The sequence below is a fragment of the Phoca vitulina genome, unplaced genomic scaffold (assembly GCF_004348235.1).
Source record: "Phoca vitulina isolate PV1807 unplaced genomic scaffold, GSC_HSeal_1.0 scaffold7, whole genome shotgun sequence".
NCBI lineage: Eukaryota > Metazoa > Chordata > Mammalia > Carnivora > Phocidae > Phoca > Phoca vitulina.
In genome coordinates, this window is record NW_022589710.1 from 34,984,555 (window position 1) to 35,009,500 (window position 24,946).

General features: G+C 36.7%; 1 protein-coding gene across 3 annotated transcripts in view; it reads right to left on the reverse strand.

Annotated features, from left to right (window-relative positions):
* KCNH5 (potassium voltage-gated channel subfamily H member 5) overlaps nt 1-24,946 on the reverse strand; it is a 298,912-nt gene that overhangs the window by 55,385 nt on the left and 218,581 nt on the right. For all 3 annotated transcript variants that reach the window (XM_032405260.1, XM_032405262.1, XM_032405261.1), the window contains exon 9: nt 9,790-10,042. In XM_032405260.1, coding sequence (XP_032261151.1) covers nt 9,790-10,042 — 253 coding nt within the window. The remainder of the gene's footprint in view (nt 1-9,789; nt 10,043-24,946) is intronic.

Consider the following 24,946-nt stretch of genomic DNA (forward strand, 5'->3'; position numbering starts at 1 on the left):
TGATCTCAGGGTCATGAGATCGAACCTCCTCAATGGGCCCCATGCTCAGTGGGGGAGTCTGCTTAAGATCCTCTCTCTCCCTCCCCCTTTGCTCCTCCCCACTGCGTACTCTCTAAAATAAATAAATCTTAAGAGTTCAACAAATATTTATTGAAAAAAAAACGTGAATGAAAAAATGGGAGAAGAGGAGAAAGACACAGAAGAACAAACTGAGAATTGTGAGATCCAAGTTAGATGTGGGGCTTCGTCTGTAAGGGTGTGGCTTAGATCAAGTGATTAACTCCCTGAATCAACATCTGTTCCTTTGACCCTAAAGAAAACAAGATGAACAAAAACTAATGCTTAAGGTTTCTGTCCATCTATAACTCTATAGTAAGTCAACTAAAAGTCATCAAATTATATTTTCAGGGTAGTTTTTTTTCTATGTCACATTTAAAAGAAAAAGACTTTAAAATCTAGGGCTTCAACTCCAAATACCACTGAAAGACTAAAAAGTACAGAAAAGTTAATTGATTCAACCAAAGTAAAACTTATCCCCTGCTTCTCCCCTTAAAAAAGTTTAGAGAAGCATAGCAAAATTGACAAATGTGGATAATTCTGCTCCCAGCATCGAAACTCGCATTACATAATAAGCAATACTAATTGTCTTATGACATAGAATTTCCATTAGGATACACAATATATCGATTGGATATTAATCTAATCAATCATTTTAAAGTGTGTTTGCTTTATCCAGTTGTCTATATCATCTTATAGTCGCTCAATTCACAATAAACTTTTATGGCTCTTTTGGAAGATGTGTCTTGTAAATCAGTTAATTTACAAGCCACAGTAGAGCTGGCTAATGTTCTTCTTCAAGAAATACTATGCACATTTACACCAAGGTTGTGGAGGCATGGGATTATGTGCGGAATATCCAATAACTGCACAATTTCAGAATTTCAGGGCTGGGAACTCGTGTTCATCTTCATGGCTATAGAATATTTGATGCTAGTTTTTAGGTCAGCTCTCACTGGATGCAAGTAGTCTCAGCTACAAACATTTCAGAGCTTGAGAAAACTAACCTTCCCCCAAAGCCCTAAAATTAGTAGAAAAGTTCACAGTCAACATGAAAGTTGTTGTTTGGTCTATTTATATTTTCTCAGTTCTTTGCATCAAGTCTTATGAAGTATTTCACTTCGAAACCACAGGAAACAGGATTGGAAAACAGGAGCAAATGTTTCAGATTCATCGACTAGGAAACTGGAAAATGTCAAGACAAAACAGAGACAACGAGTTACAACATAATTAAAGGAGCAATGCCGACCATGGTATATTTAGGGATGATGAATCCCCTGAGGTGCTGGCTTTACAGCCAAAGCTTTTTAAAAAATTTGAAACACATTATTTGGTGAGTTAATGAAATGGATTAAACAAATGCATAATAATTATCTCAGTTATTCATTGGTGAATATAGCCAATGAATCCCTAAAAATACAGCATTCGAAGCTTAGGTCGTTTCCTGTGGGGTCAGTGATGGATCTATCTGATAATTTTTCTACAGAGTGGACCTAATCCCTGTATTCACTTTTATTTATTAGTCAGCCCTTCACTATGATTGATTTTTGCAGTAGGTTCATAAACTTTATTATGAATAAATAGGCATAAAAATATTCATTTATAAATGAACAACACTATGAGTTTTAGAATTATATGATTTTTAATGGACTTTGACTATTACCAACAACAAGTACCATTCAGTAATGTTTTAAAGGAAAAGAACAGAAAGAACAAGGTGATAAGTGTTAAAATTAAGAAATTATATAGGTGTATTAGAATAGAATCTCTTAAAATGTTTAGAATTGGGGACACCTGGGTGGCTCAGTAGGTTACGTGTCTGCCTTCGGCTCGGGTCATGATCCCAGGGTTCTGGGATCGAGTCCCGCATCGGGCTCTCTGCTCAGTGAGGAGCCTGCTTCTCCCTCTCCCTCTGCCTGCTGCTCCCCCTGCTTGTGCTCATGCTCTCTCTTTCTGACAAATAGATAAATAAAATCTTTAAAAAAAAACATTTAGAATTAATGCCTGCCAATCTTCAGTGATGTCCAAAGTCATTCTGTTCAAAAATTATAATGGATACAAACTGGAAGACACTTTTAGAGAAGCAAATAATTCTTACCTACTAAAAAAAATCACTGATTTAGCTTATAAATTTTTATTTACACAAAGAGTGAGCCAAATAGCTCTAAGTAGATGTAAAAATAGAGTCTCCTAACATCAATAAGGGATGAAGGTAGGGAAGGAGAGTGGGAACAAGACACTGAGGTATGGTAGGTATAAGACAGTTGGGAAAATGCAGATGAAGCTTTCGGTAAGTGGAGGTGGTGACCTCAGGAAAACAGAAGAGCAGTAAGACAGCCGGCCAAGCAGCCCCACCCTGTTGAGAGAAGTCAGCACTTAAGGGAAGGGTGGAGCATTCAGCGTAAAAACTGAGACAAGTCACAAGGTCAGAACAGACTGAAGGAGTGGAGAAATAAGTCCACCTCTTCAAGGAAGAAACTGCAAAGATTTGTGGCCATTCTTGCAATCCTGAAGCATCCTTGAAAGTTTCATTTCCACTTTAATACCTACTAATTAGGTAGGCACGGAACTCTTCCAGGACCCAGAGGAAAGACCTGTGAGCAGAATTTAAGATCCCCATCTTGTGTTCTTAAGGTTCCCAAGATTCACACTCTGAGCCAGTTCTCCCTAGTCCTAACCACCTGCCTGGTGGTAAACTCATCACTATGAGGGTTGGATTTTTAGATCCCTAATGGCTGATTAACCATCTTATACTCAGGTAATATTTGGTGAAGCGTTTTTGTAATATACACTGGTATGGCACTTAACAGTGTGGTTAGAAAAAAAAATTTTTTTAATAAAAGGAAACACATTGGGAACATTAATATAGGCCCTACATTTTCTGTCAAGATTAAACCAAATAATTGTATAGTTTCAAATTCTATTTAAAAATAGTTATGACCTGGGGTGAATCACCTGATAACTGCAGAACCTCGACTTCTTCATCTGTAAGATGACCACAGTAAGTGCTCTCTTCACAGAGTTAAACGATTTGACGTAATAATGCATATAAAATAATGAGTACTCAATAACTATTAGTACTTAAATCAGACTCTCAAAGGGGCTGAAGTACATTTTTTTAAAATATACTTTTGATAAATATTAAAATCAAAATATATGCATGGATTTTAGATTTTACTTAAGCATGGGGAGGGGGGCTCATTTACTAACTACAAAACATTTTTTAAGCCCCTTTTAACTCTTAAATGTTTATTTTCTAATAAAATTAATTCTGATTTGCAGAACTATTTATTCCAGTTGATGAGGAAAGTGATGCCGCTTTCAGGAATCAAAGTGAAGTCCCCTTCCATAGATACAATTTCAAGTTTTCCTACTGTGGCCAATGACCATGGTATAAATGAGATTCTTTCTTGATATTAGGAGTTCCTCGAACAAGGAAGGAGTGTTTTATTAAAGAGTGTTAAGTGACTTGAGATATTTAACATTTGGCCCACCATAGTCTCCTTTTACAAAGTACCTAATTAATAGTAGGAAAATGTTTTCTCAATCCATAATAGATCTATGCTAAAGCTAGAATCTTAGGGAAATGCATTTTACTATAAGCATTTAGAGGAAAGAGAAACAGAGGGTAGTCAGTATTTCAAGATAAAACATAAAGAAAACAGCAACAGAACACAACATAGTTTTCGTGGGTACCCTGAACAAACTCAGTGATGAAAGGAGCTTAACGGCAAAATAAAGTGCTAGCTAATCTGGATAATTGAACCTTGTTGAGAACCTATTTAAGGGGTCCTATCACAGATGACAGAGAGACAAAAATGAGCAAGATGTTTCAAGTGCTTACAGTGCAGACAGAGAGTGAAACAGGTAAAAGATAAAAATGTGTAGGCATGCGGTGAGAGCCCAGATTAGAGGCACCTAATGCAGACCAGGGCAATAAGGGAAAGAATGAAAGAACATGAGGAAGCAAGAGACAGGACAAGTAAAAAGAGGAGAAAAATGTGTTGTAAACAAGGAAGCTTGCTAGTAGGAGAGAACCTGGTGGTATCAGGAATCTTCCTGCAACTCAGCATGCTGTGAAAACACTGTAGGGCGAGGGAATGGCACCAGTCAGGCTGGAAAGGAAATGAGACCAAAATGGCCTCAAAGCTACATTTTATCCCCAAGTTGCTAAAAAGTCAATCTTAGTGAGAAGACTAACCTGATAAATTATATTTTAGAAAGATTATTTTGGCGGCCACGTAACAAAGAATTGGAGGTTGAATCAGATGACGGACTATGAGCTAAAAGGTCTTTAGGATGGCAGCCACAGCCCAGGACCAGAATTTTATGAGCCATTGTCATGGGAAGGGATATTATGCATAGGATAAAGAAATAACGAGGTGGGAGAGTAAACAAGACTTAGTTTTGAAAGAGAAGGAGGAGACAACTTGAAGTTGAGTCCCAACTACGAGATTGTAAAGATTTATATTTTATCCAAAAATCTACAGACTGAAAAACTCTTAAGTATATAATTTGAACCATGTACAAATGATATCATAATCACTACTTCAAAACTTTAAAATAAGACAAGGATGCAATTTTTAAAAAGCAAATAACTAGTTTGACCTTTATGGAAATGTCTGAATTAACTGTGTTCATCATCATAATGTACAGCAAACCTACCTGGTTCATAGTTCAACATCTCAAAACACAGAAATGTGGATACAAAAGAAAATAATTGTCTGGGGCTTGGGAAAAGCCCTTTTAAGGATTTAAAGTGTGAAACACTTGACTTCTAATAGCAAGTATGCAGGAAGAAATCTTAACTGTAGCATAGAAGTCACATTTTCACAGATTCTCAAAATAGCAAAATATTATTCATTCACATCTCGGATTTTTTTTTCTTTTTGGAATAAAAATAAGCAGATTTTGAATTTTGAGCACCATAATTTATAAGTTTTCTTTGATAATGCAAAAATGTTTATAAATAACTGATTCTAATTAAAATGAAATCTTAACTCAGGTACTAGAAATTATTTTTTTAGAATATTGTTATTTGATTCTGTCTGTCCCTGCCTCACTTATGCTCCTGTCCCCAGCCCCATAACAATATCTAACCCTTCCATCCAAGCTCTACGTAAATGAGCCTAGGAATTTGAATTTACAATTAAAAGACTTAGATACAGATTGTTTTACATTAATAACTCCAACTCTATGATCCTAATAATGAGTAGACACAGAAAAGACAAAATGTGAATGCAGCAAAACAAGTATCTTAGGGGCCAGGTCTATGGTTCACGGGGATATGTCACTTTTATAGCCCTTAAATGTATAAGATCCCTCATGGAGACACTTAAAAGTAACCTAGCTATTTTAGCCACACTAAGAAATCTGTTCACATTAAGTAATTATAGGGTAGGAACTTAAATGCAAGAAGATATGAAAGAATATAAAATATTATGTATGCATCCTGAACTTAATTTGGAATTCTTTGTGTTTCATAAAAAGTGAGGTCAAAAAGAAAAAGGTGGAAGTGTAGGAGTTGAAAGAACTTCAACTTGGAAAAAGACATGAACTGCAATTATGTTCACCTGCCCTATTTAGAAAAACATCTTGAAGCCATCCTTCAGTGTTAAAAACAGAAGGTATTTGCTGACTACATTTTTTTTTATCTTTCCATTAATTAGTTACGGTTCAGAACTTATTCATTAAACACTTAGCATTTTTAACATACTAAAGAATTACGTACCTACCCGGAGACTGTTTAGAGGCAAAGATCCAAAAGAAAGAAACTGCAGCTGTTCTTTGGATTCAGCAATTTTAATTAATTTTAAAATGACCTCCCTTCACTACCTTTCAACTAGCCAATGAATCAGTATAAAAATCTCCTATCAGACCAACTGAGAGAAATTCTCATTTTTCTGAGGCATGCTTAGATGTGAGAGATGTTCTTTCTTTCCGACTCTTACAAGGCAAAAAATCATTAGACATGACGAAAAAAGGACACATTACAATGCTAAAAGCCACAATTCACAATGAGGATATACAGTTAGGAATAGCTGTGCACCAAATAACCCAGCAGCAACCACTGAATAGCACAAACGACAGGAGATGCAAGGAGACACAGAAAACACATGAGTAATAAGACACGTGAACACCCGTATATCGTGGTTTCTCACAAGTTGAAGATTTGTGGCAACACTGCATCGAGCAAATCTATCAGCATCATTTTTCCAACAGCGTTTGCTCACTCTATCTCTGTATCACACTTTGGGAACTCTCACGATACTTCAAACTTTTCATTATTAGCATATGTTATAGTGACTTGTGATCAGTGATTATGATCCACTGAAAGCATAGATGATGGTTAGCAATTTTTTAGCGATAAAATATTTTTTAATGCAGGTATATACTTTTTTTCTTAGACATAATGCTATTGCACACTTAATGAACTGCGGTACAGTGTAAACGTAACTTTCATATGCACTGGGAAACCAGGAAATTCATTTGACTCACTTTATTGTGGTACTTTCTTTTTTGTGGGGGTCTGAAATCAAACCTGTAATACCTCCCAAAGTTTATGCGGGCAGAAGATCCCTTAATAAGGCAGAAAACCTGAAGATACATATCAAACTTCACACCCTGATAATTTTCGCAACTTTTCATTTTTTCTGCAATTATTTCAAAACTCAACTACCAAAAAATGAGAAGAGGAAGAAGAAAAACAGGAGGAGCGGGAAAGGAATGGTCAGTCACCAAAATGTTAGGAGTGACACTACTGAATTTCCCTTTTCCTCTCCCTTTCTTAAAACACTGTTAAGGCATCTTGAGTGTTAAACAACCCTGCCACCCTTCTCTTAATCATCAAAGAAAGTACTTTAATTTAGAAAAGTCTGGAAACATGCATCCTCAATGGAAAACCACAAGACTAAGAAGTCATAAAATGGGGCTGGAGTGAGGATCTACAAGTCAAGAGGCTGGCTGTTCGGGAGAGGCCTTTCTGGCAGGTTCCCGGCGGGGCTTCGGCTGCCTCCAGGGTGGACCTGCCTCCGGTGTGAACACAAGGGCAGCCCGTCCGCGGCCCCACGCTCCCTCTCGTGCAGAAGGTCAGCACGAGTCCGCACGTCCAGCCCGCAGTGTCCTCAGGCTGCCTCTCCAGTAAACCCAGGTCGGCACAAGGCTGTACACCAGGACAGAGTTCTCAAAGCTCGTCTCCGCATCTGTCGTGTCATCCCTGAATCACACCACAGACTCCTGTGAGACAGCGCCTGCCCGGCCCCGCGGCGCCCAAGCAGCCCGCCAGCCCCGGCAGCCTCCGCCGCAGAGGCCCCTCTCCGCCTCACGCACGCACTTCCCGCCCTCAGAGATCACTTCCGGGTCAAAACTTTTTTTTTTTTTTCCTTAACAAAAATCGTCTAACTGCCCTTTAGCTGAATTAATCTATGTTAGAGGCCCATGGAAAAAAAGGGAAGAAAAGTTGCCAGGGAAGGGAGAGGTGTACATATCATTTGACTCATTAAAGGAAGAGATGAAAAGTCTCTGAATCCCAAGATATTTTGATGAAGATAAACAAAAAGCACACAAGGAAATAAAATGTGACAGCTGTATGATGAGGCTGGTCCAATGCCCAGGGGCCCTGCGTTCATTTTTACTATGTCACTGTGCAAAACCAGCTACCATTTTATTTTAAAGGGAAAAGAAAATGCATTTTGTCCGTCTCACTGAGCAAATGATTTCAGCTTAACAGACCCAGCCCGGAGGCACTGCACCCGGGGCTTTCTCTAGCCTTCTTTGTAGAAAATAAGTTACCAAGGTGAGGCTGTGATGAAGAAAATGGGGCAAAGCAAACGACAATGAGTACACAGCCGAAGTCATTCATCACAAGAAAGAGCTACTTTACTGTGTTTCCAATGCCTTCCACCCACCCCTGACACCAACGTGCAGGAAAAGAAAATACACCTGTTTCGGGTTTGTGTTCTATGCTCTTCTTTAAGCAAACAAGAATGGTTGCAGTGTGTATATGCTTCGTTTTACCACAAAGGATTGTTCTGGCAAAATGTACACTTTCTATGAAGGATTATATATAACTCCTTTATACTCCAGGAAACAAAGTGGAACAAACACTAAGTAGCATTAAACACACCCACAGTGCTGACTCTCAAGTGCGGTATGAATTTCTCTTGGAAAAATCACAAATAAAAATAGTTCCTGAAAGAGATTTCACCTTAACTGTAATATTATTTCTAAGCAGTTAAGGAGAGGTTTATAAAACAATAGAGCTCGGTCACTTGCAATCCTGAACTGCCTTCTATAATTCTTACAAATTTTACTAAATGTATTTTCCCATGAAAGGCCACTGCTTCTCAATTCTCAATTCTGTCTTTTTTCAGGCAACTGTGCTTTTTGAAATCAGTTCTTCATTTTTGCACTGGATTCTGCTTTTCCAGCTTCTCAGATACGTAAGTCAATCTTTGACTCACAAGAATAAGTGGCATTCAAGCTATGGTAGGTTGACCTCAGTAGCTAAAAAATCCAATAGTTTAAAAACCAAGCTCATTTTTCATGAGGCATAAGCCATGAAAAATATGATGAAAATGGAGTTGACATCCTGTAATTCTAAATTCTTTTACTTGAGAGAAAACAAGGGATGATTCTCTTCTGACCTCATTATTGCTTCCTTTTATATCTATGTGGACTTCATGAACCTGTTACAGAGATTTGAGCAGAAATGATCTATAGTACCATTTAGGGGTGCCTGGGTGGCTCAGTCATTAAGCGTCTTCCTTCGGCTCAGGCCATGATCCCAGGGTCCTGGGATTGAGCCCCACATCGGGCTCCCTGCTCAGTGGGGAGCCTGCTTCTCCCTCTCCCACTCCCCCTGTTTGTGTTCCTTCTCTCGCTGTGTCTTTCTCTGTCAAATAAATAAATAAAATCTTTAAAAAAAAAATAAAGTACCATTTAGTTGAGTTTTATCTATATATGTTACATTGCCCCGAACATGTAATTTCTTCAAAATGTTGTTATTTACATACACTATCACTGCCTTTTTTTGTTAGTATAACCATCTACTGGGTCTCCAAATTTTCGAATGGATTTTATTATTAGTGAAATAATTTTGTTGGTTTGTGAATGGATTGACCCAGCTTTATAAACCTAAATTTACTTGTATTGTGATTACTCCAATATAATGGGTCAAATTCACTTACCTCTTCATTACTTTTAGCTCATTACTTAGGTCCACTGTGATGAATGAGGCAGAAATATTTAGAATACGATGATCTGTACTCAAGTCCTAACTCATTTACTAACTAGCTGGGCAAGTCACTAAACTTTTCTGGTCCTCATTTTGTTCATCTCTAAAGGAAAGTGTTGAGTTAGACAGGTTCTATGGCCCCTCTGAGACTAACATTCTAGGTTACTAACCTGAAAATAGTTCCACAAGCCATCTTCACACTTACCAACACCAGGAGGTACAGTCACCTTAGGCTATGATCAGCTCTAATCTAAAAGATATTGTCCTACTATTGCCAAAGAAGGTTTAATCAAACCTTTGTACAGCTCATTAAGCTGTGACCAGTACTAATGTTCTTTGCTGAAAGAGCATTACTAGTTTTCACTAAGATTCATCATCTCATTAGTGACCCAATTTCCAAAGTCACCAAGCAGAGGAAATTTCTCTTAAGAAACCTGAGAAGCACAATCTCTAAAACTGTTACACATTTGCTACTACATTAGGAAATTTCACAGTACCTAAAATAGCCACCACCTCATCATCCTGGATGACTTCCAAGGATCCTGACACCACAAAGCAGAGGGCATCCACACTTTCTCCAGCATGGTAAATGAGGTCCCCAGGAGCACAGTGAATAGTTTGGAACTCTACCGCCAAGGCGCGCAGACACCCATCGCTGGCCAATCGAAAAGCAGGATGTTCATTAAAAACCTTCCGGTTTAGATGAACACAGATATCAGCTCTCATGTCCTTGGGACAGATGGAGAGAACCTGAAGAGAGTGAGAAACGAATAAGTGAGAAGAAAAGAGAAAGGGCTATTTCAGGAAAGAAAAAAAAAGTCATCCAATAAATATTTATTGACTGTGACAAAATCTGCAACCCACGGTACTAGATACTGGGAATGCAAAGTTAAAAGACACATCTCTGCTCTCAAGGACCTAATAACCTAGTGAGATGGACTGATGAGTATATGGACTATTACAATACAGTACCACAAAGTAAAGCTTTGAGAGGGGTATGGATCTCCCCATAGAAAGAACAGAGTCTTCAGGTGGTCAGGAAGGGTCTCAGAAAAAAACTTGATATAATTTCCTCAAAGAGCCAAATAAACTAGGACATTAACATTCATTTTAGTCTAGTCTCTGTTTTAGAGTTTTTGCACAACTGAAACAAAATTCAGGATAATGGACTTTACTCCACACTGAAGGTGGATTTGTATGAATCAATTCTAAGAAAACAAAATCAACAAAAGTACCCACGCAGCTTGACATGCTGGCACTGGCTGAGAGAACTCCAGCCTCGATGTGTGTCTTTTGTCACTCTGAAAGATTTTTGTTTTACAAATAAATTTATGTCCAGGGAGTGAAAAGGGTATTCACCAGCCTTCTGTAGGCCTCAGACAATTGGAAGTGGCACTGCCGACAAGGTGGGACCATTACCGCATGGCAGCCCTTGCTCGTCCTGGTCTTTGACTCCTAGAGACTGCTGAGGGAAACAGGAGAATTCAAGCTCTAGGCACCCTTCAGAAGAGAGCACAAATGGCCTATCTAAGGGTTAGAGAGCGCTTATTGCCTGTAGCTCTCAGACAGCGCAATTAAAGACCCAGATTAAAATGGACACTACCATCACATTTAATCAGAGCATCATCAAGCAAGATGTGATTACAGAAGTCAGTACCACCCACCTTAAAGATCCATGTACAAACTCACTTAGAATCCTCGCCCAACCCCTTTGGTAAACTCTTCCTTAACAGAAATGTTTTTCTTTGATAGGCTTTCAACCCTCAAACTGAAGTCTAAGCTGATCTTTCTCCATTAAGTTATACTGAATAAATTTTTAATATGCAATAGTTTTCCTTCCTGTACTACATGCATTTTAACCTTTAAAAATTACCCAAGGCTTGAAATATCCTGAGGATTCCTTTCGTTTGGGGCTCACTATCAATGAAAAGTTGGTCACTTCCCTGTGTAGAAGACGAGTCCATCATAAATGTGAAGACCATTAATTAAAGTATACTTTCAGTATCCCTTCCCTTAATCTTTCCTAATACTGTCCCTATTATTTTGTATCACTTAAGCTACTCTGTAGGTTTTTCATACTCCTTTGAATTCCCATAGGGAGTAGGGATCAACTCACCTACCCTGAAAAATCGCATCTTTGAGGAAAAGAATGCCAAACAGAACTGTAGAAGCAATTAGCACTTTCCTTCCACGTCCGTTGTTTTCCATAATAATGTAATGTTTTCTTTAGTATATTAACTTTTAATGACATTAGTCATTCCATAGGTCCTTACTGAGCTTCTATGATGGGGCGTGCCACCGCCTTAAACCCGTGGAACTAGAAGGGTAAGTAGGACACTGTCTTTGTCATGTAGGCGCTAACCATACAGTAGGGGGTTTAGCCTTGCACATGGCCGGGACTAAAGAAACATTGGCTTTTATTATCCCTATTGAACATGAGTCTTCTTACAAAGTTTATTGTTGCATTGGTTCTCTGCAAAAGCAATTTGCTTTTCTTTGATTTTCCACCCCAGTCTCAATTCTGTATCTTGGCTGTTTGATGAGATTCCAGGCAAAATTAAGAAAATATTTCAGCACTGAACCTGAAGATATTTCAAGCACTAGCTAATGTTAATATTTTCCTCAAGTTGAAAGTGAAATTAGTGCTTAGAAAAGCCAAAAAGTAAAAATAATTTTAAAATACATACACACATGCATAAACATTATACTGAATAGCTTAATGGGAAATGGATCATTCTGTTTCTATTCCATTCACCTTACAGGATTTTTAATTCTTTTGATTCATTTTGGTAATAGTCATTTTATATCCTTTTAATTATTTCTTTCAGGATTCATGCTGCAAATGAAATCTTCTAATGTTAGCAATATTCTCTGTTCAGTGGCATATTGAAAGAGGATTTTTATTACATTTAAGTGCATCTTTCCCCTTTTTGTTTCACTCCACTTATGACACTGACTCATTTATTATTTTTATTGATGGTATATACTAAAGTCCAGATGTCATAAAGTGACAAGTCAAAACTAAGTTGAAATAGACCCAAGTCAGACCCAGCGGCAAGCTCTTTCCCTACCCCTGGATAGAGCATGTGCCTTACATGCTGTGTCTGTCATCAAAATATGAATATAGTGTTATTTTTTCTGTAAATGAAAGCACTAATAAGTGTCTTAGGCAAGGCAAAATTTAGTTTTAAGTGATAAAATTACCATTCAAGATGATTCTAACACCTGCTCCATTAGTCCCAACTTCAATGAACTCTGCCTTGAATGTCATATCCAATCTCTTGTGGGTAGGTTCCCTAATGGGTATCTTATAGTTATAAATGAATGAAATTACATTTCAGTAGAAAATATTCATACTAAAAGTGATTATTTATCCCCTCTTCGTGTCAGGATAGTTATAAATTAGATTCTTAATTAAGACAATAAGATTTCTCTTTGGAAGAGCTATAGCTCTACGGAAGGAATCATTTTTAGAATTCTGCAACCAACCTTGAAAAAAGAAAAGAATGCCAGGATCTGAAAAATAAAACTTTTTAAAATGTATTTATTTATGATGCCAAGGGCACACTCAGTCACTCATTTAACTCAGAGCTGAGGAGAGTTGGTTATATACTGGTTACATGCTGGCTAGTATGCAGGCCCTCCAGATCCAAGAGCAAAAACTCTCAAAGTGCCTGCCTCCCTGGAGCTTCCAGTCAGGAACAGCTTGAAAAATCACTGTTCCTTGGACCCTCAACTATATGGTCAACTAATCTTTGACAAAGCAGGAAAGAATGTCCAATGGAAAAAAGACAGTCTCTTCAACAAATGGTGTTGGGAAAATTGGACAGCCACATGCAGAAGAATGAAACTGGACCATTTCCTTACACCACACACAAAAATAGACTCCAAATGGTTGGAAGACCTCAATGTGAGACAGGAGTCCATCAAAATCCTAAAGGAGAACACAGGCAGCAACCTCTTCGACCTCAGCCGCAGCAACTTCTTCCTAGAAACATCGCCAAAGGCAAGGGAAGCAAGGGCAAAAATGAACTATTGGGACTTCATCAAGATAAAAAGCTTTTGCAAAGCAAAGGAAACAGTCAACAAAACCAAAAGACAACCAACAGAATGGGAGAAGATATTTGCAAATGACATATCAGATAAAGGGCTAGTATCCAAAATCTATAAAGAACTCATCAAACTCAACACCAAAAGAACAAAGAATCCAATCAAGAAATGGGCAGAAGACATGAACAGACATTTTTCCAAAGAAGACATCCAAACGGCCAACAGACACATGAAAAAGTGTTCAATATCGCTCTGCATCAGGGAAATCCAAATCAAAACCTCAATGAGATACCACCTCCCACCAGTCAGAATGGCTAAAATTAACAAGTCAGGAAATGACAGATGTTGGCGGGGATGCGGAGAAAGGGGAACCCTCCTACACTGTTGGTGGGAATGCAAGCTGGTGCAGCCACTCTGGAAAACAGTATGGAGGTTCCTCAAAAAGTTGAAAATAGAGCTACCATATGATCCAGCAATTGCACTCCTGGGTATTTACCCCAAAGATACAAAAGTAGGGACCCGAAAGGGTACACGCACCCCGATGTTTATAGCAGCAATGTCCACAATAGCCAAACTGTGGAAAGAGCCAAGATGTCCATCGACAGATGAATGGATAAAGAAGAGGTGGTATATATATACAATGGAATATTATGCAGCCATCAAAAGGAATGAGATCTTGCCATTTGCAACGACGTGGATGGAACTGGAGGGTATTATGCTGAGCGAAATAAGTCAAACAGAGAAAGACATGTATCATATGACCTCACTGATATGAGGAATTCTTAATCTCAGGAAACAAACTGAGGGTTGCTGGAGTGGGGGGTGGGGTGGGAGGGATGGGGTGACTGGGTGATGGACACTGGGGAGGGTATGTGTTCTGGTAAGCGCTGTGAATTGTGCAAGACTGTTGAATCTCAGATCTGTACCTCTGAAACAAATAATGCAATATATGTTAAGAAAGAAAAAAAGAAGAAGAAGAATGTAGCAGGAGGGGAAGAATGAAGGGGGGGAAATCGGAGGGGGAGAAGAACCATGAGAGACGATGGACTCTGAAAAACAAACTGAGGGTTCTAAAGGGGAGGGGGGTGGGAAGATGGGTTAGCCTGGTGATGGGTATTGAGGAGGGCATGTTCTGCATGGAGCACTGGGTGTTATGCACAAACAATGAATCATGGAACACTATATCTAAAACTAATGATGTAATGTATGGGGATTAACATAACAATAAAAAAATTAAAAAATATATATTTATATAAAACAAAACAAAAAAAAAATCACTGTTCTTAGTCCAGTGTCTCATTTTACAGATAAGGCAAATGTACTGCATAAAGGTTATGTGATTTGCTCATGGCCTCTTAATAAGTTACTAGCAAAACCCAAAACTCTTTGAGTTCCAGTTGTTAAACCATGCTCCTCAATGAAGCTCAACCAAAAATAAAATGTAACATCTGGCACTTTTTTATGTTTTCTGGTTCTTTGCTGATACAGAAATATAAATGCTGATTTCTGAAAATCATTGAAATTCCTATTAATCAAAATACAGTTTAATTATTAGGAAATCACTGATGTGACCACCACCACTACCACCACCATAGAACAGCCTAGGTTTCTCTGCAGATGTGTTTCCATTTCTAAACACTTTAATTTCAGCTTCAAATAAATGTGTGGCACATTTTAGTGTGTTGATAAAGACATAAGGATGCATATAAGGATAAATTATTTATTTATCCCATTACTACTTGCTAAAAGGAAGTCATCTTATTTGAAATATAAGCTTTAATGTATATAGGAAAAGGACCTGAGCTAGATATTAGCATGGAGTGAACATACTTGATAAATGTCTGTTTCCCCATCATTTTATCCATTATAATATTAGTAATGCTGCAAAAGTTTAGAAAAGCAAGCCTAAATAATTAGAAACCGAAGAGTTAAATCAAGATTCCCTAAGGAAATGACTGACTACACAAAGCCCAAAGAAGAAGGCTTTATCCTCTCTGTTATTAACTCTGAATACACTAAAAAATGCATTTTAACAAACACTATATAAAATGTAGGAAATCAAAAACCTATAAAGAGCATAAGTTTTCTCCATTATTTACACATACTTATATATGTATATAACCATTTTCATAAAACCTGAATCTCTAAACCTTTATTTCTTTCTGTGTTTACCCAGTATCACATTATAATCATTTCCCATGCCATGAAATACTGATTTAAAAACATAATTTGAATCATTGCATAATATTCCATCATATAATTATAACACAATTAACTTAACCACTGCATTATAACTGGATATCTGGATTTGTAGTTTTCCCTTTCATAAATCAAGGTATAACAAATACTCTGTCCCTCTGTCGGAATGTCTGAGGACATATTCTTTTAGAAGAAAAATTAGTGGGTAAAATATAAAAATATTTTCAAGGATCTTGCCAAATTGTTTTCCCAAAAAGTATATCAAATTACTCTCTAACCCAGTAGTGTATGAGAATCACCCTCCCCTCAAATTCTTCATTTGCATTTGAAAAAGAAAAGGCAATTTTACCTGAAACAAAAATAGAATTGTACATGGCTTGTATGGAATTGTATATGGAACTGTAATGAGACAGAAGGCTGAGAGCTTTAATCTTAGTGGGAGGTAGTCTCCTATTACGCACTATGCCCTAGTTCAGTGACAAAAGACTGATCACTTTTAATCAATCTATATCAAATTTCTAATATGAAAATCAGGATGATTGTGATAATTCTATTTTAAGTGTCTGAAAGTAGTGAACAAAACAAGGCTCCCTTTTGATGTCTCTCACTGCTAAAATAAATTATTTTGCTGATTATCTACAAAATCTTATGCCAGGTGTAATATAGCATCAGCTATTTTTAATAATAATTGATAAGTGCAGATGACCCCTGTGTTCTCTTTCTTAGGAAAAGGAATAAATGCATTAATGACATTTTGATAGGCAATGAAGTTACCACTGACTTTCTTCAAAATCCCTGCTTCCTTTGATGCAATTAAGTTATGCATTGCTAATTAATCACCGATTCAACCAAATTGGTATTAAATTCACCGATTCAACCAAATTGGTATTAAATTCACCGATTCAACCAAATTGGTATTAAATTAGTGAAAATCAGTGGAGAGAGGAAGGCAAGTGACATTTGCACATAAAACATTTTTACAATCCTTCTTGGGAATGAGGAGCACAAAGACTGCCAACAAATGAAGTAAAGTTCTCTACAGGAATTCAATTCTCATTCATTTTATGGGAAGAAAAGAAAGTTCACCTTCTTTTCAGTTTTTTTTTTTTTTTTTAAGTATAACCAGAGAGCCATGAGGACCAAGGGAGAGCAGCTGTCTAGAGGTTAGTCTGCCAATTTCTGGGGTATCCAAACCTCTAAGGAATTAACTCAGGAACAATGTAATGAAATAAAACCAAAGCAAATTAACTTCCATTATTTAAAAGTAAAAGGTCATATCAACAGAAGACTGCTATAACCAGTAAGAGATTATAGGTTAAAATTCATAGGTTTCACTTTAGAGATAAATTTTCTTCAAATAGACTACATATACAAAAGTGAGACTTAAGATTTTTGTTTAAAAAAACGTAGTGAACCAATTCTACCAAATTTTTCATGGTTTTGGTTCTGCAGTAAAGTAAGTAATAAAAAGAAACAGCAATTGTTACCATTTTTTAGCTAGTTAAAGGTGCTGATGTTCTGGGCCACTAATTTTCCGAAGTTAGGGCTCTGATGAAACTTAGAGATTCAATTGTTCTCTATTCTTGATCTTATGTCTGTACTTTTTTATGTGCATATATTTGACTAAATAAGAATATTTTTGCAGAGGACCTGAATAAACATTTTTCCAAAGAAGACATACAGGTGGCCAACAGACACATGAAAAGATGCTCAACATCACTACTTATCAGGGAAATGAGAATAAAAACCCCAATGAGATATCACCTCATGCCTGTTAGAATGGCTAAAATCAAGAAGACAAGAAACAAGTATTGGCAAGGATGTGGAGAAAAAGGAACCTTTGTACACCATTGGTGGGAATGAAAATTGGTAGAACCACTGTGGAAAACAGTACAGAGGTTCCTCAAAAAATTAAAAACAGAAATACCATATGATCCAATAATTCTACTATTGGGTATTATCCAGAGAAAATGAAAACACTAATTCAAAAAGATATATGCACCCCTATGTTTACTGCAGCATTATTTACAATAGCCAAGACATGGAAACAACCTAAGCGCCCATCAATAGATGAATCAATAAGAAAAATGTGATGTGTACACACACACACACACACACACACACACACACACACACAGGAATATTACGGAGCCATAAAAAGGGATGAGATTGTGCTATTTGTGACAACATGGATGAATTTAGAGGGTATTATGATAAGTGAAATAAGTCACACTGAGAAAGACAAATTTCATATGACTCCACTCATAAATGGAATCTAAAAAATAAAAAGCAGAATCAGAACTATAAATATAGAGAACAAACCATTGCCAGAGGGGAGGGGGGGAGTTGGGCAAAATGGGTGAAGGGGGAAGGGGAGATAACAGGCCTCCAGTTATGGAAGGAGTAAATCACAGGAATAAAAAGCAGAGCAAAAGGAATACAGTCAACAATATTGTGATAGCAATGTAATGGGAGAGATGGCAGCTACACTTGTGAACACAGCATAATGTACAAACTTGTCAATCACTACATGGTACACCTGAAACTAATAGAACATTGTATGTCAACTAATCTGAAAATTTTTTAAAAAGTAAAAGCAAGAGTACTTTTCCACATGTGAAAATATTTTCTAAAATTAGAAATATATTTTAAAATATATTTGACTGAATTATCCAGAAGAGTAGAAACAATTTTGGAAACAATCTGGCCATGATCATTTTAAAGTCACCTATGACAAATGATGTTCCAGCTTCTTTAAAAGAATGCACTTCTCACATACTTCCAGGTACTTCCATTACCTGACTATATTGACAAAAGTTGAACATATATACATATATATACCTTAAGACCCAACAATTCCACTTCTAGGTTTATGCCTAACAGAAATGTATATATATATACCAAACCACATAAACAAGAGAATTTGTAGGAGCACTATTCATAATAGCTCCAAGCTGAAAATCACACAAACATCCATAAACATTAGAATAGATAAATACATTCTGGTATATTCACACAATGTACTGTTATCAGCAACAAGAATGAGAAAAGAAACAGCTACACATAACACAGATGAATTTCAACAACATAATGTTGGCTGAAAAAGAACCTGGCACAAAAGAGTATACTCTATATAATTCCATTTATATAAAGTTCAACAACTGGCAAAATCAATATATGGTTCTGGAAGTCAAGATATGGGTTACCCTGGAGGGGCAAAGCTGGCTAATGCCTGGATAAAACATGGGGTGGGAGCTTCTGGTAATGGGGTTTTGGGATGCTGACTACACACATGTGTTCACTTTGTGAAAACTTATTAAGCTGTCCATTTATAACATAATTTTCCCACATTTCAGTGTGATATTTTAATTTTAAAAGTTTACTTTAAAAACCACACACACACAAAATGCTATGTGTAGAGATGGATATATTAATTAGTTTGATTGGAGTAATCATTTCACTATGTATATGTAATCAAATCGTGTTGTACACTTTAAATATATACAATTTTTATTGTTAAAAAATGTACTTTTAAACAGATAAGTATTACCTAAAGAAAATGAAAGAAACAGAAATCAGAGCTGCCAAATCAATAGTGACAACTATTTCTAGAATGATTGTGATTATGAAAGCTTCTGTCTCAACTTACTCTTCTTCCAGTACAGAGAGCAAACTAAAAGATGTGCACCAGCATTCTTTCAAATTATTTATGCCATTTAATATAGCTACACATACGTGTGTGTGTGTATACACCAACTGTAGAAAGTAAAGGTAGTCAAAAGAAGTCAGAGTAGTAAATGAAGCAAAAGATATGTGGGTCGGTCATTCATATTGCATCTAATTCTAAAAAGAATTTGAGATCTGATTATTTGATAGTATAAAATAATATATATATATGTGCCAATATACATATACACCTATATGTGTGTATACAGATAGATTAAATCAAGTATATATAAAATAATATATAAAATAATACCTAGAAAATTATGTTGTCTTGAAAAGATTGGGAAATTATTAAGTGGAAGAAAAACTAAATGAAATAAAACAAAATATCAATGTTCACACAATTGGGATCACACTGAAACATTTTTTCACAACTCTAACACTCATATATAGATGGCAGATAGGGTGCATATATATATACGTATTGGTGTGTTTATGTGTAAGATAACTCTGAACTGTAAAATCAGAAACTTTTCAGAGAACACTAAGCTCTTCCACTCACTCTCCCAATATGCTGACATTTATCAGACCAGACCTTGATCAATATGTTCTTATTAAGTAAAGTCCGTTATGTTATTACATATAGTTGAAATAGGATAGCAATGTCAGACTGAGCTTTCTGGTAAATTAAACCCTTCACTATAAATAAACTGCCTCAGGAATTTAGCTCTCTGGGACCACTGGAATAGAAAAAAGGGCATAGTTATTTGAATATTTATATGCACAAGTATGCTTTCTAGAGTTTTCTAAAACCACTCAACTATTCATTTTTAAATGATGAATTTTATGATATGTGAACTATAACTCAATTTTTAAAATAGTGGTGGTTTCAAAAGGGCACAGTAATTGCCTTGACAAGGCATGGGGTAGTGTTCTAGGGTGATAAAAAATTTAGCTCGATCTGAGTAGCAGTTACATGGTATATATATACGTACAAAAAAATCTATCAATCTGTATGCCTAAGATTTGTACATGTTATATGTGTATGTATGTATGTGTGTGTGCCTTTCTATGATAAAATACTACATGGAAAGTCATTACAATCACCATTCCCAACCACTGAAAATACTGGCATTTGGCAAATTTGGTCAAAATTAAGTTGCACTATCTATGGGATAGAATACTTCTGCAAGACACGTGACTACCTAATTTCATTCAATAATTATATAGTACTGGTATACAGTGTTTATTATAGGTGAAACATATATATATGTGAAACCATTAAAAACTGGTTCCAAACAGTTCCAGCATGCAGGGTGCCTGCCCATCTTACCAGGAAGACAAGAAAACTTACTGGTTGGTGGAAGCTACAGGGAGAGGCTAGTATGTTGCACAAGGAAGCCAACTCTAGGGGAAATAATATGTAACAGGTCAGAGGAAGGTGTAAGTAAGGAATGTTTGGGGAGAAGTCTACACAGGCAAAGGCAAAGTGAAAACTTGGCCATTTTACAATTAATCAACTTTATGATAGTGAAACCTCTATTTTCATTTCATCTAATGGAAGCAGCTTTTCTTAAATGATGGGTACATCATTGTGAATTTCTTTGTTTTCTTTAAAGATTTTGTTTATTTATTTGAGAGAGAGAGAGAGTGGGTGAGAGAGAGAGAGCAGGCGCGGGAGGAAGGGGGAAGGGGCAGAGGCAGAGGGACAAGCGGACTCCCCACTGAGCAGGGAGCTGAGCAGGGAGCTCCACACGGGGCTCAATCCCAGGACCCTGGGATCATGACCTGAGCTGAAGGCAGATGCTTAACTGACTGAGCCACCCAGGCGCCCCTCATTGTGAATTTCTATCACTAAATGTAGTATCTACTATCTTCATTAAGTTTGTGTCAAAGCTATTGATAAGACCTGAAAATACAACAGTGAACACTGTTAGCTATTTAATTGTTTACTTAACAGTATGTATGCTGTCATGGTGACTAAAATTTTACAACGTTTTTAGGACCAAAATTAAACAAACCTTTCTTACAGGCATGAGCCTATTTAGTAGCACAGGGGAAATATATATTTTTTTAAGTTTAAGAAATTCCTTTAAAACTCATTAGTATTCTATATACCCTAGAAACCAAATTATCATCTTTTTGATATAGCATGTTATGTTGACATTATTAAAAGGACTTTGGGAAATAAACCCTAAATGAATTTTGGTTTATGTCTTACTTACATTGATATTTGTCACCAATGTCTTCACTGCTGGGAAACTAGACATGTCAGTAATCAACTTACTGGAATTGTCATCATCCAGGAAATAGCCATGGATACCAGAGCAAGTAAAAATGTCCACAAATAGGAGAAAACACTGTCACAGAGCATGTAGGATTTACATGTAACAGATGCCCCTGCATATCACTTATTGCCTCAAGGAACCCTACCAGAATCCCAGATCCTGCAAATGTGATCTACTTTCTGCCCAGGGCAGCTCAAAGGCAGCAGATTGATAGGTGAGTGTATTGACTATAAGGAAAAGCAATAGATGAGAGCTTCATGCCAAATATTCAAAAAAAGGTAAAACATAATGATGAATATATGGAAACCACAATTAACATAATACTATTTATAATTTATAAAATGAAATATTCAGGTATAAATCTAACAAAATATGGACAGGATCTGTATCCTGAAAATTACAAAATGCTGACGAAAGAACAAATCAAAAAACACAAGTTAATGGAGAGAGAATTGTGTTGAAGAATTGGAAGACCCAACATAGTAAATACGTCAATTCTCTCTACCCAAATTGATCTATGAGTTTAATGTAATTCCTATTAAAGTCCCGGTAAGGCTCTTTTGAAGACATAGATAAGCTTATTCTAAAATTTATATGGAAAAGTGCAAGATCTGGAAATATCTAAGACCATTGTTAAAAGAACAAAGTAGTAGGAATCCCTCCTCAAAATGTTATGATACACTATATAGCTATACTAATCAAGACAGTCTGGTATTGGCAGAGGAAAGATAGCCTTTTCTTTTTTTTTTTTTTTTTTAGATTTTTATTTATTTGACAGAGAGAGACACAGCGAGAGAGAGAACACAGCAGGGGGAGTGGGAGAGGGAGAAGCAGGCTCCCCGCCGAACAGGGAGCCTGATGTGGGGCTCGATCCCAGGACCCTGGGATCATGACCTGAGCCGAAGGCAGACACTTAAGGACTGAGCCACTCAGGTGCCCCAAGATAGCCTTTTCAACAAATGGTACTGGAGAAATTAGACATACATTGGCAAATAAACAACAATATTCAACTTAAGCCTCACACCTTACACAAAAATTAACTCAAAATGCATCATGGGCTTAAATGTAGCACTATAAAACTTGAAAAGAATGAGAAGACAAACTACCAACTTGGGAAAAAAATACTTGCAAATTACATACACAACAAGGAACAGATATCTCAAATACATAAGCAGTCTCAAAACTCAACATTAAAAGAAACCCAATTAGAATATGGGCAAAAGACATGAAGAGATGTTTCGCTGAAGAGAATATGCAGATAAAAAATAAGCACATGAAAATATGTTCAACATTATTATCCATTAGGGAAATATGAATTAAGCCCACAATGTGATATCACTGCCTATCTAAAATAAAAAAATAACAATAGCCCTGAATGATGTGAGGATGTAGAGAAACTAGATTGCACATATACTGCTGGGTATACAAAATTGTACATCCACTCTGTAATAGAGTATGATGATTTCATACAAAACTAAGCATGTGCTTACCATATGACCCATAATTGCACCCTTGGGTGTTTATCCCAGAGAAATGAAAATTTAAATTCACACAAAAACCTGTACATGGATGCTTATAGCAGATTTATTTTGCAATAGCTCTAAACTGAAAGAAACACAAATTTCCTTCAGCAGGTGAATAGTTGGACAAGCTGTTGTACCATGCCATGGCATCCTATTCAGCAATAAAAAGGAACTAACTATGGATGCATGCAATAATTTAGATGGATCTCAAGGAAATTATGCTCAATGAAAAAAGCTAATCTCAAAATTTACATAATTCTATTTATATAGCATTCTTGAAATGATTATATTGAAGAGACAGAGAATAGATAGATCAGCGGTTGCCAAGATTCAGGAAGGTGGTGGGGAGGGAGGTGGCTGTCGTGGTAAGAGGGTAGGTAGCAAAAGAGATCTGGGTAATGGAACTCTTCTGTATTTTGACTGTGGCAGTGATGACATAAATCTACACTTGTGATAAAATTGTTTGGCATAAAACCACACACACACACACACACACACACGAGCGTGTGTCAAACAAGTGAAATCTGAATAAAGTTGATGATTCGTATCAATGTCAATTTTCTGGTTATGAAGGAAACTGGGTGAAGGGTATATATATAATCTCTCTGCGTTATTTCCTGCAAGCACGTGAATCTACAATTATCTCAAAATAAAAAGTGGTTTTAAAAAGCTTAAAGTTTTGTCCCTTTCTTTTGAGGAAGAGACAAGTAGCCTTCCAAACAACCGGGACCCCTGGAATATTAACTAATAACGGGGTTTATCATTCGTTTCCATTAACACAATTTTATTAAGTGCTCCTTTTCATAAAGCCAAAACTACTGGAGAAGCCACTCGGTAGGAGAATTGTCTGAATCCCTAGATTTACATGTGCCAACGTGGCAGAAAGATGAGCTGAATCTCACCAGGGACAATTTTAGTTTGTCCCTCTGCTCCTGGATACTACAACTCACGACAAACTTTTGACCGGAGGCTTTAGCCTCTAGCACAAAGCCAAAGGGGTTAGCCCCCCCAAAATCTTTGCTTTGGGAAATCAACATGCAACCTTGCATTTTATAACAGAGCTTTCTATAATACCTTCTAGTTTCATCTTCTGAAATACCCAGAACACTTCAAAACTGTCTTGAAAATTTCATTTAGACAGAGTTTGCTTGGCCCTTGGTGATGTTTTCTACCTGAACAAAATCTTCACACTATTATTTTCCCTTTAATGAATCTGTTATTTATATTAGGTTTGCAAATTTTATCTAATCTAATATACTGAGGGAGCAGTGTCAAAGAAAAAGGAATAACTCCTTCCCTAAGTTCATGGAGGTTTTCAAAGCCCTCTAAAACAGTTTTGTCATTGTTTGCTATTTCATTTGCTCATCGATGGATGGTCACCTATGAATGCCAGAAACATGCTGTGTCTTTGGATATAGACAAACAACAACAACAACAACAACAACAACAACACAGCCACTATCTTCAGAAGCTTCTAATCTGTTGGTTAAGATATTTTAACAAAAAAACAAACACACAAAAAAACCTATACTATGTTATCAATGAGATATAAGCAACATTCTGGGAAGGCATAAAGTGACTTAAAAGATCTCTTTCCTAGGATAGTGAGCAGCTTTAGGCCTTTTTGTGAAATCACAGCATCTAACATTTTAGCGGAGTGGCAAACCAAATATCCCTCTCCTAAGGCTCAAACACAGCTCAGCAGCGATTTCAATATTGTTTCCTTAGATTCAACTGATTCAGGCTTTGAAAGAAAAAATGACAGCAACAATTTAATCCCTACCCAAACTATACAATATAAGTATTATTCTTTCCATTTTACAAAGTTTATTAACAGATCCATGGTTTGGGTGACTTAAAAAGCCCTTTTGCTCTTTCTGTAACATATCACTGCTTCTGAATACAGAGACAATCAACAGAAATTTATC